General features: G+C 36.1%; 1 protein-coding gene across 8 annotated transcripts in view; it reads left to right on the top strand.

Annotated features, from left to right (window-relative positions):
- SSBP2 (single stranded DNA binding protein 2) overlaps positions 1 to 25,705 on the top strand; it is a 300,768-nt gene that overhangs the window by 185,664 nt on the left and 89,399 nt on the right. For 5 of the 8 annotated variants that reach the window (XM_064273715.1, XM_064273686.1, XM_064273694.1 and 2 more), the window contains exon 5: positions 20,509 to 20,598. The exons of the other annotated variants lie outside the window; for them this stretch is intronic. In XM_064273715.1, the coding sequence (XP_064129785.1) occupies positions 20,509 to 20,598 (90 nt within the window). The remainder of the gene's footprint in view (positions 1 to 20,508; positions 20,599 to 25,705) is intronic. 8 annotated transcript variants of the gene reach the window in all.

Below are 25,705 nucleotides of genomic sequence, written 5' to 3'. Positions count from 1 at the left end.
AATCAAAAGGATTTCATAGTGCTAATTTGGGAACTTGATGTTTTTAGTCATGAAAATGATGCATATTCTTGAAAATTTAGCACAGCTTTTTTTTTTTTTTAATTAGAAATGACATAAGAATCTAGTAGCAGCATGACTTTTTCTTTCTAACCAAATAGGAAGTGTGGTGCAGATAGCTATAGCACATAGTAAAAGGCTTCGTGTTCTGTTGTACTCTGTATTAAAAAAACAATAACTTTATTCAGTTTCTGTTGTGGAAATTATACTGTATATATTGAAATAAAAAAAATTGAAATTGACCATTAGCTTATTCAGGACAATTTTTCTTCCTTTAACAAGCTAATTAAAAGCTTATTTAGTAATTTTAGGTTAGTTATATACCTAGAGGTACCTTGAAAGAAAGGCCTGGCAATCTACTTATGAAAAACCAGCCATTAAAAACCCTATGGAGTACAATTCTAATCTGACAAAAATGGATCATTATGAGTCAGAATTGATGAAGTGGCAGGTGGTTTGCTGACAAATAAAACTAGACTTCTGATACTTTATTATGCAGTTCTCCTTCGAATGTTTATTTTTTGTGAAGTCAAGTGGTATTATGGCCTTTTGTTGGAGGAAATCTCAAGATTGATAGTTGTTTTATATGAAGACATTTTATTGATGTACAGACTTGAATATATAAAAGGCTTAATTACTTAAATACGTATTAGTACACCCACTCTTCACTTATCCACTATCTCGTCTGACATTTCACATTTATGACAACAGTAAAAAATCTATCTGACTATTTTGTGCATTAACAACTTACATCTGGCAGTAACAAATGCTGAGGTGCAAGGCAAATGTAACACTGGCTGTAATGGTTAAGGTTATGTGTCAACTTGGCTGTGCCATGATTCTTGGTGGTTGGGTGGTTATGTAATAATGTAATTTGACAGTTATGTAATGATGTAGTCATCCTCTATTTTTGTGACCTGATGTGGTCATTTTCCATTTTCACATAACACCAATTTTTGCATAACAACCTAGTCTTTGGAACTTAACCATGTCGACAAGTGAGGAGTGAGTATAATGTGTATTAAAATGAAGGATTAATTTTAGAAATGTGGCTAAGTGATATTTTGATAAGAAGGCACACTGATTGTACTGTTGAATAACTTAAGAATTTAAGGCAGAAATCTGTTACTAGTTTGAAGTTCTTTTGCATTTTTGGTTTTTATAACATTATGAATGCATTTTTAAAAGAGCTTCTCTGACATCGCTCTGATAATTCTAGGTATTATAACACTGTTTAAGAGACCAGATGTCCAGGTCTGACAAACCCAAAACCAAACCCATTGCCGTCGAGTCGATTCCGACTCATAGCGACCCTGTAGGACAGAGTAGAACTGCCTGATAGAGTTTCCAAGGAGTGCCTGGCAGATTTGAACTGCCGACCTCTTGGTTAGCAGCCATAGCACTTAACCACTATGCCACCAGGGTTTCCCCAGGTGTGACAAGCTATAATAAATATAGACACTACTGGTATTTTGCAGAATAAATCTTTTTTCTTTGACCATTAATTTGGTTTGGAGTCTTTGTCAAAGAGATAGGAAGAGAAGTAAAAGACATCTTTAAAGAGAGGGAAAGCAAAGCTTTTAGATTTAAGTGTGCAAACAAAAACCAAACCCACTGCCATTGAGTCAATTCTGATTCCTAGCAACCCTATAGGACAGAGTAGAAATGCCCAATAGAGTTTCCAAGTCTGTAAATCTTAATGAAAGCAGACTGCCCAATCTTTCTATGTGAGTTAGAAAAAGAATAGTTCAGTCTTAAACACGAATTTATGATATAAACTTTGCTTAAATATGTAGAATTTTTTATTTTGTCAGCGTGTGCATTGAATGTTTTAATTTTTCAACAAGCATCTATTATGTGCCAGGACTGTGCCAGATGTTGGGAATACAAAATATATACTGCTTAAGTGTCAACTTAAATATAGCAACAGTATGGAGAAAGAACTGTGTAATGAAAAGACAACCACACAAGCAATTTCCATGAAGTGTGAAAGGTGCTATATTTATGGGAAGTTCAGGGTGCTATAGACATATATGGTAGTCAAAATGAATAACCTCATAATTCATAGGTCATTGGGTAATACTCGATGGGGCTTTGCTACAGTAGTATGGAATAATTATTCCTAGACTATATGCTACTCTTATCCCACCTAACATATCTTAAAAGTAAGAATTAAAAAGATCAAACTGTTTCCAATTAATTTACTTGCCTTCTAGAACAAAGTTCAAGAATATTTGAATCATAATGTCTGACTTTCAATCAAATATTACCAGGCAATGCAAAGAAAGAGGAAAATCTAACCCATAATGAGAAAAATAATCAAAACTAACCCAGAACTGACAGGGATGTTATATTAAAAAGTTACAGCAAAGATTGAACATTTTTGTAGAGATATGGAATATACATGTATATATATGTATGTATGGAAACAAAACATCTAGAGATGAAAAATACACCAGATGGAATTAATACAAAATAGATATTGCGGAAGCAAAGATTAGTAAATATGAAGACATAGCATTAGAAACGATCTGAAATGAAAAACAGAGAAAATAAAATAAAAAGAGCAGAACATCAGTGAGTTGTGGGACAACCTCAAGGAGCCCAGTGTAGTTGGAATTGGAATCTCCAAAGAAGAGAGAGGAGGAAGACAGGGAAATAATTAAAGAAGTCATGACCAGAAGTTTTCCAAATTCAAAGAAAAACTGTAAACCCACAGATCCAAGATGTCCCAAGAACTCCAAGCACAACATGAAGAAAGATGCATCAAAGTGTTTGATCAAATTTTTCAAAACCAGTGACAAAGATAAAAATCCTACAAGCAGCCCCTGGCATGGCAGGGTTGGGAGGCTGGGGAGAGGTTGAGGGAGAGGAGAGGGATGTTAAAGGAATTCCTTCAAGCAGAAGGAAAATGACACCAAAAGGAAATATGGATCTCACAGAGGAATGAAGAATACAGACATACAAGGATGAATCTCAAAATAATTATAAGTTATAGAAATCAGACAAAGAGAGAACACATTCTAAGTGATTCCATTTATATAAAATTCTAAAAATTACAAAATGGTCTATAGTGACAGAAAGCAAATAAATGGTGGCCTGGAGGTGGTAGGAAGGAGGATTATAAAGGAGCATTAAAGGAAACTTTGGGGGTGATGGATATGTTTATTATCTTGATTATGCTGCTACATGCATATGTCAAAGCTTATCAGTTATATACATTAAGTATGTGCTGTTTATTGCATGTCAGTAAATTTTTTTAAAAGAGTGCATTGGCAGAGATATTGAGCACAGTTTAAAGGGGTCTGAGAAGATGTCCTAGAGAAAATGGTATTTAAACCAAAGAGTAGTTAGCTAGGTAAAAAGTGAGAGAGAGGTATTTCAGATAGAGGAAACAGCGTATTTGAAGCATCAATTGTGAATGAGAGTGGTCCTTTTAAGTAACATTAAAAAAAAATTAAATTATGCTGGAATGTAGGTAGTAAGCTTTCAGAGATGGAGAGAGAGTGGTGATATGATATCAGGCTGAAGAGATAAGTAGGGGCCAGGCCATGAAGAGTCTTTTTATCCCCTTAAGGAATGCCACAGTTTCATAACGGCAATATGTAGCCATTAAACTTTCCATTAAGCTTTTTTTGCATTGATCAGATTTGCATTTTAGAGTATATGTATTAATTGCAATTGAAGAGCATGTTTTGGAGGGCCTTAAGACTGGAGGCAGAGACTTTAGTTAGAAGGCAATTGAAATATAGGTTAGAGATGATAGTGGCCTAGACTGAGATAGTAGCAGTGGAAATGGAGAGATGTAGCTATGATAGCTATGAAGAGGTGGGACTGGCAGAACCTTTACTGAATGTGGAAGGCGGGGGAGAGAATGAGGAGTCTAGGGAAACTCTCATATTTCAGGTTTGGCACAATGGATGGGTAATGGTGCCATTCTCTGAGATATAGGCAGTTGCCAGGTTATGATCGAGATCCTTTCCTAAGTCTGTCTTTAAGTTCAGTTTGTATGTAGTTGGAACAGGTACCTATGGTTCTTATTTAGCATCAGTTAGTCAAACGTTTTGCTTAGTATTTAGTATATATTTTACCTTTCTACCACACATATAAATATAACCCTGGTGGCATAGTGGTTAAGAGCTATGGCTGTTAAATAAAAGGTCGGTAGTTCAAATCCACCAGGCACTCCTTGGAAACCCTATGGGGCAATTCTACTCTGTCCTGTAGGGTCACTGTGAGTTGGGATTGGCTCAGTGGCAGTGGGTTTGGGTTTTTTTGTTTTGTTTTGTTTTGTTTTATGCATATTAAAGGAGCCCTGGTGGCCCAGTGGTTAAGAGTTTGGCTGCTAACCAAAAGGTCAGTAGTTCGAATCTACCAGCCGCTCCTTGGAAACACTGTGGGGCCATTCTACTCTGTCCTGTAGGGTTACTGTAAGTTGCAATAGATTCGACAGCAGTGGGTTTTTTTTTTTTTTTCTCTATGTATATGAAGCACTTAAACACTTCCATAACACTTAGTGTTTTCATGAGTGTCACAAAGTAGTGCATGTATTCATTATTATGAACCATTGTATTTAACTCAATTTTTTAATATAATTGGCAGTCAGTTCTTATGTACAAGTTGTCCGTAAGTCGGATGTTGGTAACTGGGATACTGCCTGTACATAAAACAGGAGAGAGGAGTAAGTTTTGAGGTGGGAAATGGGAAGATAAGGTGAGTTTTAGACATTTTTAGTTTTATATACTTTTGAGATATCCACCTGTACTGCAGGCAAGTTATATAGGTATCTTGATAAGGAGAAAGATTTTGGTAGGTGGTAAAGATTGGGAGACATCAGGTGGTAGTAGAAAACATGAGAATGGAAGAGATTACCCAGGGACAGGGTGTAGTTTGAAGAAGAGAAGTGGGTTTGGGAGGAAAAAACGGCTGATAAAGGAAGAGGAACATGGAAGTAAGACTAGGATGGATGAATCAAAGAGTTAGGAAGAAAACTCCATAAAATGTGTTACCGTGGAAAGAGATGCTTTCAGGAAGGAGAGATAGTGTCAAATGCTGGTGAGATGTTCAATAATAATGAGCTTTTATGTAGAGCTTACTATGATCCGAGCACTGTTTTAAGCAGTTTTGCATACATTAATTAATTTAATATTTACCACAGTCCTTTGGGATGGGTTTTATTATATTTCTATTTTGTAGATGAGGAAACCAAAGCACAGCAAGGTTAAATGACTTGCACAAGAATGCCCAGCTAGTCAGTAGCAGAATCAGGATTTGAACTCATGCAATTTGACTATAGAATTTGTACTCTTGACCAGTACACCAACCTGCCCTTTGAACAAGATAAGGGATGAGAAGTGACAACTGATGAAACAATAAGCGTTTCACTGATAACTTTAGCCAGCTTTAGTGCATCAGTGGGGGCAAAAACCTGATTGGAGTGGATTGAGGAATAAATGGGAAAAGGGAAGTGTAGATGATGCTTTCAGGAAACTTGCTGTGGAAAGGAAGTGAGGGTGGTAGGAGAGTACTGTTTGAGATTAGGAAAGACTTTCTTAAAGTAGACCCGAATAAATTTAAATGCTGATGGGAGCAAGCAAGTAATGGTGTGGGGGAGAGGGAGATTAAAGAGACTTAGAGAGGCAGAGAGAGAAAATAAACACAGAGGGCTTCTGAGCCATGATAAAGAGGCAGTAAGGAATATCCATAGTAGAAGTAGACAGAGGGGCCCTAGGGGAAAGAGGAGAGCGTGGATGTGGGGGCATATAAACTTGTTGGTGTCTTACTATCCCAAATCCTTTAATCTTAGTCTCTCTGTATCACAGATTTGAAATGGAGGTGAAAATTCTCTAACTTTTTCAGCAAGTTACTACCCATTTAAGTTGAACTTTTATTGGCTAAAGGGGAGGGAGAAGAGAATCCTACTTTGTTTTTGAAATACAGGTTTCTAAGATACAAATTGTACTGGCACCCTTCCAGCGTGAAGGATTTCCTACTACTTTTGAAGATTACATTTGCGATTACCTCTGCAAGTGAACATAGTCCTTGGTTTCATGTACTGTGTCAATCTGTATTGATCAGAAAGGCCTGGTATATAAAAATAATCTGTGAAATTTCCAGCTACAGGTGATAGTAATTGTGATATATAAATGTTGTTAGTTGCCATCGAGTCGATTCTGACTAATGGTGACCCAGTGTGTGCAGAGTAGAACTGCTCTATCAGGTTTTCAAGGCTATGATCTTTCAGAAGCAGATCGACAGGCCTGTCTTCCGAGATGCCTCTAGATGGGTTCAAACCACCAAACTTTTGGCTAGTAGTCAAGCGCTTAACTGTTTGTGCCACCCAGGGTTGCTGATATGTAATAAAATTATCTAGAACATTGGTCAGCAAACTACAGCCTGCTGCTTGGTTTTGTAAATAAAGTTTTTTGGAAGTTTACTGGAAAATAGCCACCCCTCATTCTTTATGTATGTCTGTGTCTGCTTTTGCAAGACAGTGGCAGAGCTGAATGGTTGCAGCAAATACCATATGGCCTACAAGATCTAAAATATTTACTATCTGGCCCCTTACAGAAGACTTGCTGGCTTCTCGTCTAGAGTAAGAAAGAAAGATTTAGAAAAAAAATTTGAGAAAAAGAGAAAGATATTAGAAATGTGAAAGGATTTGAAAAGCAGATGTTTATGTTGTTAAATTTAAAAATCACTTTACAAAAATCAGTCTAATTTTTACTTTAAAATTTTATATAAAGATGTTAACAGTACTTGTTTCTGACTGGTGGGATTATGCTTAATTTTTATTTTCTTCCTAGTTCTTATGTGTTTTCCGATTTTTCTGCATTGAGCACATGTTATATGTTGTTAAGAAGAGCAACAAATAGTAGACCAAGATGAGAACATAGAAGCCACAATTAATTGGGATGTGAAGAGAAAATTTGGCAGGGTCAGGAAAAGATGACACATCATAGAAGATGCTTAAAGAAAACTCTCGGTGTTTGTTACCAAAGTAGTTGGAGAAGTTTTTTGATAATGCCTCTAATAACACTTCCAGGTCCTGTGATTTCTTATATTTAACTACAGTCTGCATGATCTGGTATATGAGTACTCCCCAAGAATGGTTTCCTACAAAAAATGAAAAAAAAAAGAACGGGAAAAGAGAAGATTCATTTCCAAAAAGATATACAGACTTCTAAAATTTAGATTATAGGGTTGTTCTTAATTTTGTGACTTGTAGATAATGCTTTATATTAATGGTATATTTTAATTAGAAATATCAAATTTAATTATCTAACTGTAAATAAAATCTATAATGTATCGTAGAAGTTGAGAGCTTTGTTGGTTTTGCAAGGAGCCACAAGGCATAAGCCTTAAAAAAACAGAGAACAGATTTTATTTGGGCAAAAATAAGTCAGAAATTACAGAAAGTAGTCTTTTCAATGAAGTCCTGTTATTAACCAGATGAGACTGACAGTAGTTTTACTGTGGTGTTCTATTCCAACATCTGCACTGTAGCACTACCCAGATGCTGACAATAAAGTTCAATGGATCCTGACAAGCATTAAGTTGGTTTCAGTGGATGTACTATGTTAGAATCATTGAAACAGAAGAGAAGCCAGTTTTTACCAAATTTCATCTCTTAAGTCAACATGTTTTTTATTTAAGTTACCATTATGCATGGCATTTATTATCTCTATAATGATCAAATCAATTGTTGAGAGCAATCTCAAGTTTGGAGCATAGTACACAAACTGCTGGCTTGACAATAAATTGTCATGCAAAACAAACAAACAGAAAACCAAAGTAAAAAGCAAACCAGAAAATCCTTGTTATGTTTGTTCTTTAAATATGAGCCAAATAGTTTGGTGATTCATTAACTATAATTAATATATACTTTGTTAAAAAAAGAAATTTTTATTTAACCTTGTAAAGAAAGAATATAAAATGAGCTATAGAACAAGAATATAAACACAATATATATAATGTTTTTATGCAAAATGTAAAATTTGAGCCTGTGTGTCAAGTAAATATATAAATAATAATTATATAAAAATTAAATATAGGTTTAATTATATGTTTATAATTATACACACAGACGTGTGTGTATGTGTGTGTGTGTACATATATACATGTAGGTACATATATAACCAAGCCAAACCAAACCTGTTGCCATTGAGTCCATTCCAACTCAGGGTAGAACTGCCGTATAGGGTTTCCAAGGAGCGGAAACCCTGGTGGCATAGTGTTTAAGAGTTTGGTGCTCTTTGGAAACCCGATGGGGCAGTTCTGCTCTGTCCTATAGGGTCACTAGGAGTCAGAATTGACTGATGCAATGGGTGTATTTATTTTGGTTTTATGTATGTATGTACACGTATACATATTATGTATACTCATTCATCCCAGTCTAGTATAACCACAAATAATGAAGTGATTTTGAATGAGAAAGCTTCAGTCATAAGTATATTTAAAATACATTTCCTGTTGATGAAATCTATTAGGCTATGATGCTCTGGAATTATCTTAAAGAGAAGTGGTTGGAATCCCACTACTTGTTATTTAACAGTGGACTGAAAAATCTACACATTGTTGGGGGCAAAACTGCATTGGCCATAGATGTACAGGATGTCCTAATAGGTCTTTTCATATCTGACTTTCATTATTCAGGTTGTTTTTTTATCATAATGGCGACCAGAATCTGTTTTTGTTGCTTATGCAAGCACCTTTTTTTTTTTTTTTTTAATGAATGTGCTTCTTATTTATTCAGGAAGTCTAATGGCATTTGGGCGAGGGAAAACTTACTAGCTTCCTTCCTGAGTAATGCAGTTTTCATTTCTTGTTGAAATTGTCATCTCAGCCGAAAACCAATGTTGGAAGGAAGGAGTAAGGAAAGGAGGATGCAGAGAAGGGTAGGAAGGAGGAAAAGAGGGAAGGAGGGGGAGGACGAAGGGAGAGAAAGAAGAGAAGAAAAAATGGAAGGGGGGGAAGAAAGCTAACTATACATTTAGTTCACTTACACAAAAATAAATAAAATGTTAAATGTTCTGCTAAAAGAGCAAGACCCTGTCATTGTCTTATTTCTACCCTTTGCTGCCCTGATGATACTACTTCATTGATATATAAATACATGAAGCAATATTTATATTTTTGATGATGTTATTGCTGTTATCGAATTTCTAAGTAATTGAGCCATAAAGGAGAGTTGCTCTAGTTATAATTTTTTTTTGCATTTTCATACAACTGCTGTTAAATGGGGAGCCCTGGTGACACAGTGGTTAAAGCACTCAACTGCTAAATGGAAGGGTCAGTGGTTTGAACCCACCAGCCACCCTGTGGGAGAAAAGACCTGGTGACCGGGTCCAGTAAATATTACAGCCTAGGAAGCCTTATAGGGCAGTTCTGCTCAGTCCTGTGGGATCACTATGAGCCAGAATTGACTTGACGGGAACAGGTTTGGTTTTGTTTAGAGCAAGGGAAAAGTACAACCAATATTTTAGAAACCTCTCCTCTCCTCCCCTTTTCCCTCTAAAATAAGCCTTTAAAAAAAAAAAAAAAGATTCTCATATTTTTATAATTCACCTCTAATTAGACTTTGTGATTTATGTAAATATTCAGGTTGTCATAGAGAAAATAAAAACAGAAGGTAGCTACAGAGACTAGACTCATGACTTAAGGAATATGTATTAAATGCTATTTCATCATGGCTCTCTTTGACCTCACAATACATTTGTGAGGGTGTAAACTCAGCATTACTGTTAAAAACCAAATCACTGAGAAAGCCACATAGAAATGGGTGATAGAGCTGGAATGAGAATTCATGCCTCCTTGCCTGATTCTCAGCACTTGTGCAGTCTCATTATCGTCATCATTTCTTGACTCCCTACTGTGCTTGTAGTTCTCTTTCTGGCAGTTTGTCTCCTCCCTCAAAAGCTGTGACCTATTTTTAATGTTGACTCTTCAGGTGAAGAGATAATATTGCATGCTGTGTTTTATACATTGCTGTGCAAAATGAATGAAGAAGAGCTGATAAATCCTGAACATATTTGGCATTTCCATGCTCTTCATAGTTACTAAAAGCCTATCACTCTTTGAATCACAGGTTAATAAAAGAGTAAACACTTTATTCAAAGCTATATTACTGTTCCACTCTCCTTTCTGAACATTTTTACATTATTTTTTATGAATCTGTTTTATTTTGTTTGACTGTGTCAATCTCAGGCTTCTTTATACAATGTCTGATTCTAATTAAATATTTGGTTACTTTGCTTTTTAAGGAAACCCTGGTGGCATAGTGGTTAAGAGCTACAGCTGCTATCCAAAAGGTCAGCAATTTGAATCCACCAGGCACTCCTTGGAAACTCTCTGGGGCAGTTCTACTCTGTCCTATAGGGTCTCTATGAGTTGGAATCAACTTGACGGCAGTGGATTTGTTTTGTTTTGTTTTGGGGGTTTTTGGTTGCATTTTAAATGTAGATATTTATTCTAAGTGAACCTGACTTTATGTATTTATTCCGTATGAACCTCATTCTATCATGTGAATTTGGTAACTTGGTGCTAAGTCAACTTTTAAAAGTCTCATTTGCTTATGGATCTCTCTGTGTAAGCGTTAACACAGATCTTCACACACTCAAGAAGTTATCTTAATGCTAATGTTATTAGCTTCATACTGCAAAACAAAATAAATCTGTGTCCAACTTTTTCCTAATCCCAAATGACTTTAACTGGAAAAGAAATGTGAGAGAGATCACAAATATTTTTAGTAGGTAGGTAGTTAGATGTGAGTTGAAACATTTGAACTTTTTTTTTTTTTTTTTTTAAGAAGAGACAATGGATTTGAAAGATCTGTGATTTGGGGCAATTTGTTTATTTTTTTCTTTTCTATGGATGTGTCATGCTTTATTTTAAACTTCCCATTCCCACCTCCCTGTTGCCCTGGTAACCACTAATCTTCTTTTGTCTTGATGGATTTACCTATTTAGGTATTTCATATCAGTGGCATCATAAAATATTTGTCCTTTTGTATATTTCACTTAGCCTAATGTCACAGTTCATCCATGTGGTGCCATGTATCAGAATTTAATTTCTCCTTACATGTGAGTAATACTCCATAGTATGTATATACCACATTTTATTTATCCATTCATCTATTGATAGGCACTTCCATTGTTTCTACCTTTTGGCTATTGTGAATAATTCTGCTATGGACCTTTGGGTACAAGTATGAGTCCCTGTTTTCAGTTCTTTTTGGATATATACTTAGGTGTGGAATTGCTGAGTCGTGATATTCCAAGCATAGCAACTATTGTGAGGATGGCGCAGGACCGGGCAATGTTTTTCTGTTATGTGTGGGGTGGCTATGAGTCAGAACCAACTTGACAGCACCTAAGAACAACAACAACATGGTAATTCTGTGTTTAACTTTTTGAGGAACCACTAAACTGTTCTGTGCAGCAACTGCAGGTATCTCATTATGGTTGTGATTTGCATTTCCCTAATAACTAATGATGTTAAGCATCTTTTCATATGTTGGTTGGCCATTTGTTTATCTTTAGAGAAATGTCTACTTATATCCTTACCCCATTTTTTATTTGGGTTGTTAGTCTTTGAGTTTTAATAATAATTTATATATTTTGGATAGTAAACCTTTATCTGATTTATGGTTTCTAAATATTTTCTCCTACCCTCTAGGTTGTCTTTTCACTTCCCTGGTAATGCCACTTGATGCACTAAGGTTTTTAATTTTAATGAAGTCCATTTTATCTATGTTTTTCTATTGCTGCTCATGCTTTGGGTGTCATAGCTAAGAATCCATTGCCTAAAAAAAGGTGCTGAAGCTTCACCCCTATGTTTTCTTCTAGGAGTTTTATGGTTTTAGTTCTTATATTTAGCTTATTGATCCATTTTTAACTCATTTTTATATGGTATGAGGTATGGATCCAAGTTTGTTTTGCATGTGGAGATCCAGTTTGGCCCCCACCATTTATTGAAGAGATTATTTTTTCCCCATTGAATGGATTTTTCACTCTTACTAAAAATTAATTGGCCATAGATATATGGGTTTGTTGCTGGACTGTCAATTCTATTTCATTCTTCTATATGTCTAAACCACATATTTTGATTACTGTAGCTTTGTAATATGTTTTGAAATTGGAAAGTGTGAGCCCTCCTACTTTATAATTTTTTTTCAAAACTGTTTTGGCTATATGGGGACCCTTGTCTTCCATATGAATTTCAGGATCATCTTGCCAATTAAAAAAAAACAAAACAAAAAGCTGGGATTTTGGTAAGCATTGTATTGAATTTGCAGATCAATTTGAGGAATATCACCATTTTAACAATGTTAAATCTTCCAATCCATGGCTGTTAGTCTATTTTGCCTAATATTAATATAGCCACATCAGCTCTCTTTCGGTTTCAATTTGCGTGGAATTTTTTTTTTTCCATCCTTTCACTTTGAAGCTATTTGTGTCTTTTGATTTTAAATGAGTCTCTTGTGTGCAACATATAGTTGGGTTATATTTTCTTATCTATTCTGCCAATCCGTGCATTTTGATTGGAACGTTTAACCATTAGCATGTAATTACTGATAAAGTATTCACTTTTGCCACTTTGCTGTTTGTTTTCTGTGTCTTATAACTTTATTGTCCCTTATTTCCTTGAAAACTGCCTTATTTTGTTTGTTGATTTTTTTTGTGTTGAATCATTTTGATTCTCATTTCCTTTTGCATACATTTTTAAGGAATTTTTTAGTGGTTACCATTGCAGATTACATTTGTTATTGCTGTTGTTAGTTGCCACTGAGTCGATTGTGATTCATGGTAACCTCATATGTTCAGGGTAGAACTACTCCATAGGTCTTTCAAGGCTGTGACCTTTCAGAAGCAGATTGCCAGGCCTTACTTCCATGGCTCCTCTGGGTGAACTTGAACCTCCAACCTTTCAGTTTGTAGTCCAGTGCTTAACCATTTGTGCCACTTATAACAACCTAGTTTACATTGATACCAACTTCATAACATACAAAACTTTCTATACCACTTCTCCCTCCCTCTTTATGTTGCTGATGTCACAAATTACATCTTTATACCTTATGTGCCCAGAATCACATATTTGTAATTATTATTTATACTTTTGTCTTTTATATCATGTAAGACATAACAAATACAGTTACAAACTAAAAATACATCAAAACTGGTCATTATATTTGCCTTGAAATTACCTTTACCAAACATCTTTATTTCTTCATACAGTTACAAGTTACTATTTAGTGTCCTCGCTTCAAATTGGATGACTCCCTTTACAATTTTTTTTAGGGCAGGTTTGGTAGTAACCAGGTCCCTCAGCTTTTGATTACCTGGAAATGCCTTAAATTTCATCCTCATTTTTGAAGTACAGTTTTGCTGGGTACTGGATTCTTAAATGACAGGTATTTTTCTTTTAGTATTTTGAATATATCATTCCTCTTTCTTCTGGCCTCCATGGTTTCTTAGGAGAAATCAACACTTAGTCTCATTGGGCCTCCCTTGTACATTAGATGGTTCACTCTTCTATTGCTTTTTTCAAAATTATTTTCTCCATTTTTTTGATGGTTTAATTATAATGTGTCTTGGCATAGGATCTCCTTGGGTTTATTCTATTTGAATGTCTTCGAGCTTCTTGTATATGCAAATTCATACCTTTTGTCAAATTTGGAAAGTTTTCAGCCAATATTTCTTCAAATATCTTCCTTCCCCATTCCGTTTCTTCTCTCCTTCTGGAAGGCCTATAGTGTATATATTGGTCTGCTTAGTGGTGCCTCATGGGCCTCTTATTCTCTGTTCATTTTTATTCTTCCTGTTTCTCAGACTAGATCATCTCAATTGTCCCATGTTTAACTTTGCTAATTCTTTTTTCTGCCAGCTCAAATATACTGTTGAACCCCTCTATAAATTTTTAATTCCAGTTATTGTACCATCCTACTCCAGAATTTGTTTGGTTTCTTTTTATAATTGTTATATCTTTGTTAATATTCTCATTTTGTTCATGCATTCTTTTCTTGATTTCCTTTAGTTTTTACCTATATTTTCCTTTAGTTCTTGAGCATATATAAAACAGCTGTTTTAAAATCTGTATATAGTAGGTCCAATGCCCAGTCTTCCTCAGGGATGGTTTCTGTTTATTTATTTTGTTCCTTAGAATGGGCCAGCCTTCCCTGTTTCTCTGTGTATCTTGTGAATTTTTTTTCTGTTATTGAAAATAGAGCTTGTGAATAATGTAATGTGGTAGTTCTAGAACTCAGATTCTCTCCCTTCCTTAGGATTTGCTAGGCTCTTCTTTCCGTCCTTCCTTCATCTTTCTTCTTTTCTACTTTCCTCACTATTTTTTAAAAAATATTTTATTGAGTTTTTGGTGAACATTTACACAACAAATGAGGTTCCCATTTAACAATTTCTGCATATATTGTTCAGGGGCATTGGTTACATTTTCCACATTGCTTCAACATTCTTAACTATTTCCATTCTGGTTGTTATAGTTCCATTAATCTAGCTTCCCTGCCCCTGACTTTCTCACCTTTGCTTTAGGTAGGGTAAAAGTTGACAATTTGGTCTCATATAGATGATTTTTTTTAAGGGAGCACGATACTCAAGGGTGATACTGTTTATTTCATGAGCCAGTCTGTTATTCTGTTGCATAATATGTTTGTTCTATAGCTTTCTTATTTGTAAAGTGGGAAAGATAATGCCTTTTTGAGGCTATTGTAATGATTAAAGTAGATTACATAAAGCACTCAATACAATTCCTAGCACCTAGTAGGGGCCCAGTAAATGATAGCCGTTGTTCCTGTTTTTAATAAGATCAACCAGGCTTGTATTTAAACATTGTCTCTAAACTGTTAAAGGAAAAAAGAAGGGAAGGGAATTTCGTTTGTTTTTTTTTTTTAGCTTATCAAGAATGGAGTGGGCACTAGATTCTGGGAGCATAGCACCATGACAAAGAAATTAAAAATAAAATACTCTTTCTGTCTTCTTACAAGTAAGTTTTTCTCTTCCTGTCATTTCTGTAACACCTTTTATGGTGTCAAAATTAAAGATTTTTCATTAACACCATTTTCTCTCTGTATTTGGCATGTATTGCTTTTTACATTATGCAAGGGTTATTTTAACACTTGTCTAAGCTGCCCTGCTGTGCCCCTGAAAGCACAAAATGTGTCTTACTCGTTGTTATATATCCCAGAGTACATCACACCTAATATGTACTCAATAAGTATCATAAATTAATACCATGAATCTGTTGTTCCATATACTGCTTCTAAGAGTCAGAGGTACTTGGTTCTTTATCAGCTTAGCCGCAAAAAACTATGTGGTGATATTTTCAAACTTTATTCACAAACCTAATTATTTCTGTAACTATCGTTAGTATCATTACTACTATTTCTGTTATTCTTCTTTAAAATAATATTTTTTGCTTTTTGTGTTAGTGAAGATAGGCAAGTGATTATAAAAACTATCCCAAATCTCAATGACCTAATACAATAAAAGTTTATTTGTTGCTTATGTAACAGTCCAATATAAGTAGAATTGTCGGATAAAATACAGGATGCCCAGTTAAATTTGAATTTCAGATAAATGATTAGTTATTCTTAGTTTTATATATCCTAAATATTGCATGAACATATAAATACATCCTAGATATTTCATCTACCACCTGTCTATCAGTTTGTCATACTGTGGTGGCTTATGTGTTACTATGATGCTGAAAGCTATACCAGCAGTATTTCAAAGATCACTATGGTGGACAGGTTTTCATTGGCTCTTCCACACTAAGACAGAGTAGGAAGAATGGCCTGGTGATCTACTTCTGAGAATTAGCCAATGAAAACCCTGTGTATCACAACAGGAGTTTATCCGATACAGTGTTGGAAGATAGGTCTGAAAAAAAAAAAAAAAAAGGTCTGAAGGCACTCAAAATTCACAGTGGCTGCAACAATGGACTCAAGTATACCAGTGATCCTGAAGACGGCACAGGATCAGGCAATGTTTCATTCTATTGTGTATGGGGCTGCCATGAGTCAGAGGCAGCTGATGGCAACTAACAACAAAAAATATTTAGTGAGGAATACTTATACTAAAAAATTTATTTTTTGTGCATCTGAAATTCAAATTTAACTAGGTGTCCTGTATGTTTATTTGCTAAATCTAGCAGTCCTAAATATGGGCAAATGATAATGGGTGGAAGAGATGAGAGCTCTACTTTGTGTTCTTGAGCCTTATTCTCATCTACGTTCAGCCAGTAGGTAGAGAATAATAGAGCATGTATAGGGGACTGCGTGGGTGGTTTTATGGGCCAGACTTGAAATCTTCATGTATCACTTCCACCCACATTGTATTTGCCATAACTCAGTTACATGCTGGGCAAATAACCTGAGAAGTCGGACTATATAAATAAACACAGCATCAGAATTGGAGGGAGACTCACTAACAACCTGTGATATGCAGATGATACATACCATCTCGCTTGCTGAAAGTGAAGAGGACTTGAAGCACTTACTGATGAAGATCAAAGACTGTAGGCTTCAGTATGGATTACACCTCAACATAAAAATTAAAAAAAAAAAATCCTCACAACTGGACCAGTGTTTTCTATCACCTCATATGCTTGAGAAAGCTGGGCAATGAATAAGGAAGACTGAAGAAGAATTAATGCCTTTGAATATGGTGTTGGCAAAGAATATTGAATATACCATGGACTGCCAGAAGAAGGAACTAGTCTTTCTTGGAAGAAATACAGCCAGAGTGCTCCTTGGAAGTGAGGATGGCAAGACTTCATCTCACGTACTTAGGACATGTTATCAGGAGGGACCAGTCCATGGAGAAGGACATCATGCTTAGCAAGGTAGAGGGTCAGCAAAAAAAGAGGAAGACCCTTGACAGGATGGATTGACACAGTGGCAGCAACAATGGGCTGAAACATAGCAACGATTGTGATGATGCCACAGGACCCGGCAATATTTCGTTCTGTTGTGCATAGGGTTGCTATGAGTCAGAACCGAATCAACAGCACCTAACACCAACAAGAATCACGTGACCTCACCTAACACAAAGAGGAGTGGGTGGGAAATGTAGTCTGGCCATGTGCTCAAGAAGAAAAAAAAAATGGGTTTAGTGAACATTCACCCTTTACCACATGTCCTTCATCACCAAATCGATAGCGTTATTGTTTTCGTTTGGCCTTTTTTTTCCTTTGAACAAGTGAAATATCAACATATTTAGTCTTAGTTTTGTTTCCCACCAATGATTCCTTTTAAATATTTCTTGTTCTATGTCTTTCTTGGAAACTGAGTTATAGTATTTCTCCCAAGAAGATCTTTAATATACCGTGTCACTAGGCAAACTTTAAAAAGAGATAGACTGCCTCATTTCTTGTTCTGAGATACGCTAAGAAGTGCAGATTACACAGCTAATCATTGAAAAGATGCCTCAGCCTTAGAAGAAACACAACTAGAATGCTCCCTAGATATGAGGATGGTGACACTTTGGCTCAGTTACTTTGGACACATTATCAGGAAGGACTGTTGTGATCCTATAGGGACCCTATAGGACAGAGTAAAACTGCACCATAGGGTTTCCAGGCTGTAATCTTCACGGAAGCAGACTGCTTCATCTTTCTCCTTCAGAGAGGCTCGTGGGTTCGAACCACCAACCTTTTGGTTAGCAGCTGAGCACTTAATCACTGTGTCACCAGGGTTCCTTTAAAACAATGTAGTCCCCCTAGAAAGGAAAGAAAAATAAAGGAGCAAATGATAGCCCAGAATCTTTACCTGTTGAGTTTTACTTTAGACGTAAACAAACATTTTCCCCCTTTGGATCAGTTATGAGCATCCTTTGTGTAGTTTTTAGACAACTAGAATTAAGGGAGAAATAGTATCTTTAAACTACACTAACACAACTCATTATCGTCGAGTTGATTCCAACTCATAGGAACACTATCAGACAGAGTAGAATCGCCCCATAGGGCTTCCAAGTAGCGGCTAGTGAATTTGAACTGCCAACCTTTTGGTCAGCAGCAGAGCTCTTCACTACTGCACCACCACAGCCCCTAAACTACACTAAGAAGTTGAAATGATTAAGAGAATACCATTTTGTTGTTTTACATATGTATGTTACATATATTTGTTGTAAACATTCAATAAAAAAAAAACCAAAAAACCCATATTTGTTGTAAACATTCATTAAAAAAAACCCCATGTTAGAGTATAATTCCTGTAAAAGTATAGGTCAGTATGTTTTACAAATGTGTTTCTTTTATACATACATCTTTTTTTAATTGCAAAAGTGTTTTATACAACAATTAGAACAATAGTGACATCCTGCGTCTAACTTTTAGTACTAACAACAAATTCTATCCATCAGTAGTTGACAGGTTGTAGTAATATGTAGTGGAAACCCTGGTGGCATAGTGGCTAAGTGCTATGGCTGCTAACCAAAAGCTTGGCAGTTTGAATCCACCAGGCGCTCCTGGTGGATTCTCTGTGGGGCAGCTCTACTCTGTCCTGTAGGGTCACTATGAGTGGGAATTGACTCGACGGCAGCAGGTAATCATACATAAAGCCCATTGCTGTCAAGTTGATTCCGACTTATAGTGACCCTGTAGGATAGAGTAGAACTGCCCTGTCGGGTTTCCAAGGCTGTAAATATTTACAAAAGCAGGCTGCCACATCTTTCTCCCATGGAATGGCTGGTGAGTTTGAACTACCAACCTTTGGGTTAGCAGCCAAGCACTTAACCACTGCACAACCAGGGCTCCTGTAATAATATTTAAACTAAAAGAGGACAAGTGATTGGTGGTAATTCGGCCTCACACTATAATATTGCGGTTTAAAATTTTACAGAAGTTAATGAAAACTGAAAAAAAGCAATTTGCCTTTCCTGTTTAAAAACATGGATGTTGATGTATAAAGCTAAATGAAACAGTATTGAGCAAATGGTAGGTATTCAACTAATGTACATTGAATGAAATCGCATGTTTTTACTTAAAAGAGTATATTAATATCTAAAATACTATTTCTCCTTTTATACTCATATGCTTTATCAGAGATTTAAAATAAGTTTAAAATTTTAGCATTCATAAGTAAACAGCATTTCAGATAACCACATTTAAATCTAGACTCCCTTTCAGGAAATATTAAAATCATTGGCCTTTGATATTAATAACTGCCAGTACTATAGAATAAACATGTTTAGTATTTTTACCAATTTCCATACCACAAAATATATGCTAAAATACACTGGATATTACATCATTCTCCTAATGAAATATTAATGCATGAATGAATATACTGCCACATATAGTGAGGACAATACAACAGATACTCTAGATCTAATATTTGTTTTGAGTTCTTTTCATAACAGAAGTATTGGCTTCATGGTCATCTGTCTTCAGCATATTTTTGGTCCCATCCTGGCTATTCTTACTTAATATTTGTAATCCGTCGGACCGCGCTGAGAGATGAAATCCGTGGTTGTGGAATAGTTATATGTGTAACTGCCCTGTCGTGGGTATTAAGGCTGTAACCCTGATTTGATAACAGTGATTCTATCCCAAGGTTTTTCATACTCCTAATTCATGAAGCCCTAGGATTCCGTAAAATACTTTGCAATTGAAAGTAGACTTTGAATTTTCAATCTGACTTTTTCCAAAATTTTTTATATGAAACTAATCTCTCCAAAAGGAATTCCTTTTTCTTACTCAATTCCTAGCTACTTGGTGGCGTAGTGGTTAAGTGCTACGGCTGCTAACCAAAGGGTCGGCAGTTCGAATTCGCCAGGCGGTCCTTGGAAACCCTGTGGGGCAGTTCTACTCTGTCCTATAGGGTCGCTATGAGTCGGAATCGACTTGACGGCACTGGGCTTGGTTTTGGGTTTTGGCACCACCCTAGAAGCTAAACTTTGGCTACCAATTTTAGCTTATCAGAGAATAGCTAATGTAAGTGTTGCCACCTGTAGGCAGAAAATTAATTGCACCTTTTTATGACATTAAAAAATCATAAGCTTAAAAAAGTTATTTTTTTCTAACTCCTACAATCACCATCTTCGTACTTATTACCCTATTGTTTACATATTTCTGTTAACTGATGTTGTCATTTCATGCACCTGTGCCTTAAAATAAAGCATTTACTTAAACCTTTATCATTTGTTATGTTGCTGTTAGCATATGTATATATAAGTATATACATCACTCATACCTACCATTTTATTAAACTTATGTGACTACAAAATTTTTTTTAAAAAGATCTGTTTAAATCAACTGACTTAACCGGTTATATACTAAGCTGACTTTTGGATCTCACTTTACCCCTGGAGTGAAGAACATCACAAGGATTTGTTCCCGGGAACCAAAAAAGTCCCTTCCTACAATCTATTATCATCAGTCTTTGGTTTTGTGCCTTCCCTGTAATGATACAGGTTTGTTTCTCCTTTATTCTTGCAGAGTGCTGCAGCAGCTCCCAGCCCAGTGCTAGGAAACATTCCCCCAGGAGATGGCATGCCAGTAGGTCCTGTACCACCAGGGTTCTTTCAGGTACTCAGAGAAACTCTGCCTGGGAATGTTAAGGCGTAGGAACTCCTTGTTTGATTTTATTTAGAGATATGAAGGATAAGCTTATTTTAATTCGTGAGATAAACATACTACTGTGCAGCCAACTCTTGATTATTCAGAGACTGATTATCTAGTGTATAGATTAGCTCTTGCTTCCTTTTTTTAAAAAACATATTTATGTAATTTATTTTGCCATTTCATTGCTTAATTATGAAAGAAGGTTGAAATGCAAACTAGACCATTAAGTTAATAGTGGTAAAGATTTAGTGAGAGAAGAGGCTAGAGATAAGGTTCAGGAAAGGTATGTGGATTTTAATTATTCAAGCTATCCATAGCTTCCAGACTAAAGATAATCAAGATTTGGCTGTACTTTCAAAATGGAGCTAAATCATAATCTATTCATTTACCAAAAATTGTAGGCTATATAAAAATATTTTTGAGAATCATCTTTGTGGCTTTTATGTTGAAATTTTTTTATTAACATTATACAATACTGTTTTTAGATCCATTTGTCAGATATATATGTTAGTATTTTAAAATTTCAAAATGATCATTTATTTTAGCAAGGAAGATAACAGTATTTATTAGAATTACAATATAACATCTTAATTTTATAGCACCCACATCTTTTTTTTTCACATCTTAAATCTGCCAATTTCCTAACCAAAACCAACACAGATTTTGAAGTTTATTTTTTTAATACATCATTTTATGCAAGCTTTGAGAAAATTAAGAACCGAGATGTTAAGAACTAGAGTGGTAAAACATTACAGGAATTAATATAATATGCTGTATCATTAATGAATTATATAAGCTACTTCATCACTTTAGTGTTTTTGTTTTTTCAAAGCCCTTGATAATTGTTTATTAATTAAACCATACCTTATTGAAGAGATGGCACAGGACTGGGCAGTGTTTCATTATGTTGTGCACAGGGTCGCTATGAGTCAGAACCAACTCAACAGCACCTAACAACAACAAAAACATTATTGAAGGCTAGATCAGTGTACTAATACACATGAAAATGAAGAAATAAAATTAGAAGTAATTTTCTAAAATATAACAAAAAAGGTCTTAGTTAGAACCTAGTACCAACTCTGAAATATAAAGTCCTTTAAACCAAAAACCACACCCATTGCTGTCGAGTCGATTCTGATTCGTAGCAACCGTATAGGACAGAGTAGAGCTGCCCCATAGTGGGCCTGGTGGATTTGAACCGCCTACCTTTTGTTTAGCAGCTGTAGCACTTAAGCACTACACCACCAGGGTTTCCATAAAGTCCTTTACCAAAACCAAACCCATTGCCATCAAGTCAATTCTGACTCATAGCGACCCTACAGAACAGAGTAGAACTGCCCCTTAGTGTTTCCAAGGAGTGCCTGGTGGATTTGAACTGCCAACCTTTTGGTTAGCAGCCCTAGCACTTAACCAGTACACCATCAGAGTTTCCATAAAGTCCTTTAGGACATGCTTATTTGCTCAGCTACTATATATTTAATACCCAACTGGTCTAGAATATGCAAAAGTTTCTTTAGAATTCATATTCAGTTTTGGGGATCCTTTGTTATAATTTGGAGCCCTGATGGCATAGTAATTAAGAGCTCTGCTGTTAACTAAAGGTTGCGGTTCAAATCCACCAGCCGCTCCCTGGAAATCATATGGAACAGTTCTACTCTGTCCTATAGGTTCTCAATGAGTCGGAATCAGCTTGACAGTAATGGGTTTGGTGTGTTTTTTTTTTTTTTTTTTTAGTACTCTTATAATCTAGGAACAGATTTTAAGTCTTGAGGTTTCTTTATCTGTACAATGATTAACAAATGATAGATTAGCGATTTGCACAAAGTTAGAAAGTCACAGGGCTCGCATTCAAATCAAGGCAGTCTGGACTTCTGCCATTGAATTTACCAGTTGAAGTTCATAGTTGATCATTACTAATGAAATATTTCCAGCCCGTTTTATTTTTCCCTCATGCTCTTATTTTTCTTGCAAGGATGGATTGGAATAGGGAGTAACTCAGAAGAGTTTATCTGCGTGAGAATTAGTAGAAGCTCTCTGTGGTACTTTTAAAAAGAAGGGATGGGGTGGGGAGGAACCCAAATTCTTTTATCCTAGGGTTCATCAAAGATGTACAAATCCATATATTTTCGTTCTTACATTTTGTAGAATGAACCATTTTCCTCTTACTTGTCTTCTATCTCAATATCTTGGTAAGAGTAGTTGAAACAGAGTTAACTTTGTTTTTAATTATCCCACCGTGATAAATATTAGAGTAGTACTAGATACCAGGCATTGTGGTAGGCATCAGAGATCAGTAGATATACTTTGTAACCTTCTTGAACATCATTATCTAGCCAGTGAGGCAGGAATAAAAACAAATAACTTTAATACAGTGAGATATGTGCAATAAGAGAATAAAGTGTAAAGTTTTGTGATGATTAGAGGAGAGAGCCATTGAGTCTTCTTTGGAAAAAGTTGTCCAGGCAAACAAGCAGAGGAGTGACATTCCAGAAAGTGAGAACAGTATAAACAAAATTGTAGAGGCATCAACATGTATAAATGGTGCTAGAGTTGTTGAGAGTAATATGGATAGAGGATAGGGGGAATGGGAGGCAGGAGTTCCTGGAAATAAACTCGGAAAGATAAGCTCTAGCATATTGAAAAGAGCCTTATATGCTGTGTAAAGAAATTGAAACTTTATTCAGTAGGCATGTGCTAGCCACCATATATATTTAAGAAGAACAGTGACCTGAATCCATGCTGTACAGTGGATTCAGCCTTCATTAGGCATCTTGGATACAACTGTGTAAAAACTTCTTGCCCTCAAAAAACTACGGTGTTGTGAATGAAAGAGAGGAGGCAGTTAGAGTATATAGAGAAATGGCTGTATTCAGTGAGTAAATACAATGTGCTCTTGGAGCAAACCAGAAAGCCACTAAACCCAGTCTTGAGAGGGGCATAGTCAGGGCAGTAGTGCCAAAGTAGTAAATAAAATCCTAATGGACATCAAAAGATGAGAGTTAGGCAAAGGAGGCAGAGAGCAGGGGTGGGGGGAGAACATTCCAGGAATACCCATTGCCATAGAGTCATCTTCTGGTCCGACTCACAGTGACCCTATAGGATGGAGTAGAACCATCCCATAGGGTTCCCAAAGGACCAACTGGTGGATTCAAACTGCAGACTTTTTGGTTAGTAGCCATAGCTCATCTCAGCTCTTAACCACTGCGCCACCAGGACTCCCGTTCCAGGAGTAGGGGGGAACATGTACAAAGACCGCGACAGGCAAGGAAAGATCAAGTATTTCAGCAGAACTGAAGTTTAATTACTGAAAGGGAGAGTGGCTGGTGATGGTGCTCAAGAGGGAGCTTAAGGGGCTTTGTAGGTTAGTTAAGAGTTTGCATGTGATCTTAAGGGCAGTAATAGCTATTAAAGGATTTTAAGTAGGAGAGTGGCACGTTCATATGTCCATTTTTAGGAAAATCACCCCAACTATCACCAGGAATTGCAGAGGAGCAAGTCTAGGGGTGGGGAAACTACTTCGGAGTCTGTTAGAATAATCCAGGTGAGATTTAATGATGGCCTGAACTAAGGTAGTGGCGGTAGGTATGGAGCGATATGAACAGATTTGAGTGATAAAAATAAATGTAGGGGATGAGAATGAAATAAATCAAGGATAATACCCTGGTTTGGAGCTGTAATCTGGGCAGATGGAGCTATTATTTTCTGAAATGAGGACCACAAAATGACTAGGTTTGAGGTGGTTAAGTGGTGTTTCTTCTGGGACCTGGAATTAGGGATATCCTATCGGCAGATGAACCTACAGATTTGAAGCCTAGAGATTTTAGGGTAGAAATAAAAATTGGAGGGCCATGAGTTGAATCCACAGGGTTAGACTAATTGTTCAGGGAGGAAGTAGAGAATGAGAAGGTAAGAAGGTGTAAAGCAGAACTCCAGAAAACACTAACATTTAAATGATGAACAAGGGGAACAGACGCCACTAAAGAGACCAGATGCAGGGGTAACAGTTGATTGGCTATTGCAGTAGCCCAAGGAAGAGACTTTCTAAACCTATTCAAGAGCCGTGGTGGTAGGATTGGAAAGGAACAAGCAGTTCATAGTTAATGTCTGATGGCTGAAACATAACATAGTTGTTTCTTAGCTGATTAGCCAAATTAGGAATAGAAGAGAAAGAGTTGGAAGAAACAAGAATGATTCTGAGTTTCCTACTGGATAATTTTGATGTCATTATCTGAGTAAGGGAGCCCTAGTGGCACAGTGGTTAAGAGCTTGGCCACTAACCAGAAAAGGTTGGCAGTTTGAATCCACCAGCTGCTCCATGGAAACCCTACGGGACAGTCCTACTCTGTCATATACAGTTGCTATGTGTCGGAATTGACTTGATGGCAAGGCAACTGGTTTTTTGTTCTTGTTTTTTAATCTGAGAAAGGGAAGACAGGAAGTAGAAAAGTTTTAGATACATTTGAGTTTGATACATAAGTCTTTCCTCTTTATACAGACTATTCCAACTAACCCCAAATACTTCTTCCCTGTATTCAACAGGCTTAAATGTACATACAGTGTTGGGATAAGGCTAATCAAGTATTTCCTAAATATTGGCATTGGTGTCTTGGAGCAGTTTGGTTATAAAGGTAGTCCCTGACTTACCATGTATTTGAGTTGTAACGAACTGCACTTAAGGCTGTTTTTTGTTTTCGTTTTTGTTATTTTTTTAGTATGTATTATTGTTAGTAAAATGTACTACATACAGTGTTCTCATAGTAATATGTACTGTATACAGTGTTGCAGCATGTAATTTGCTGATGTTATTCTCACATGTAATATTTTAAACCCCCAAAGATTGGATTTATAAAGATACTGATAATAAAAGGCAGTAATAATGAAAACTTAAAAAAAAAACGAGGTATCCAACTTATGTCAGAAGCAACTTACGGTGGAGTAGCTGTCAGAACGGAAGCCCATCATAAGTCAGGGACTACCTGCACTTCACTGTGACTCTGGCAACAATGCATGTTGTTAATGAAGAGTAGCCATTTTCTGTGAGTAGAATCTGTAGCAGATAATCATAATTCAA

The sequence above is a fragment of the Loxodonta africana genome, chromosome 2 (genome assembly GCF_030014295.1).
Source record: "Loxodonta africana isolate mLoxAfr1 chromosome 2, mLoxAfr1.hap2, whole genome shotgun sequence".
Lineage (NCBI taxonomy): Eukaryota > Metazoa > Chordata > Mammalia > Proboscidea > Elephantidae > Loxodonta > Loxodonta africana.
This window is presented reverse-complemented; position numbering and strand designations above follow the sequence as displayed.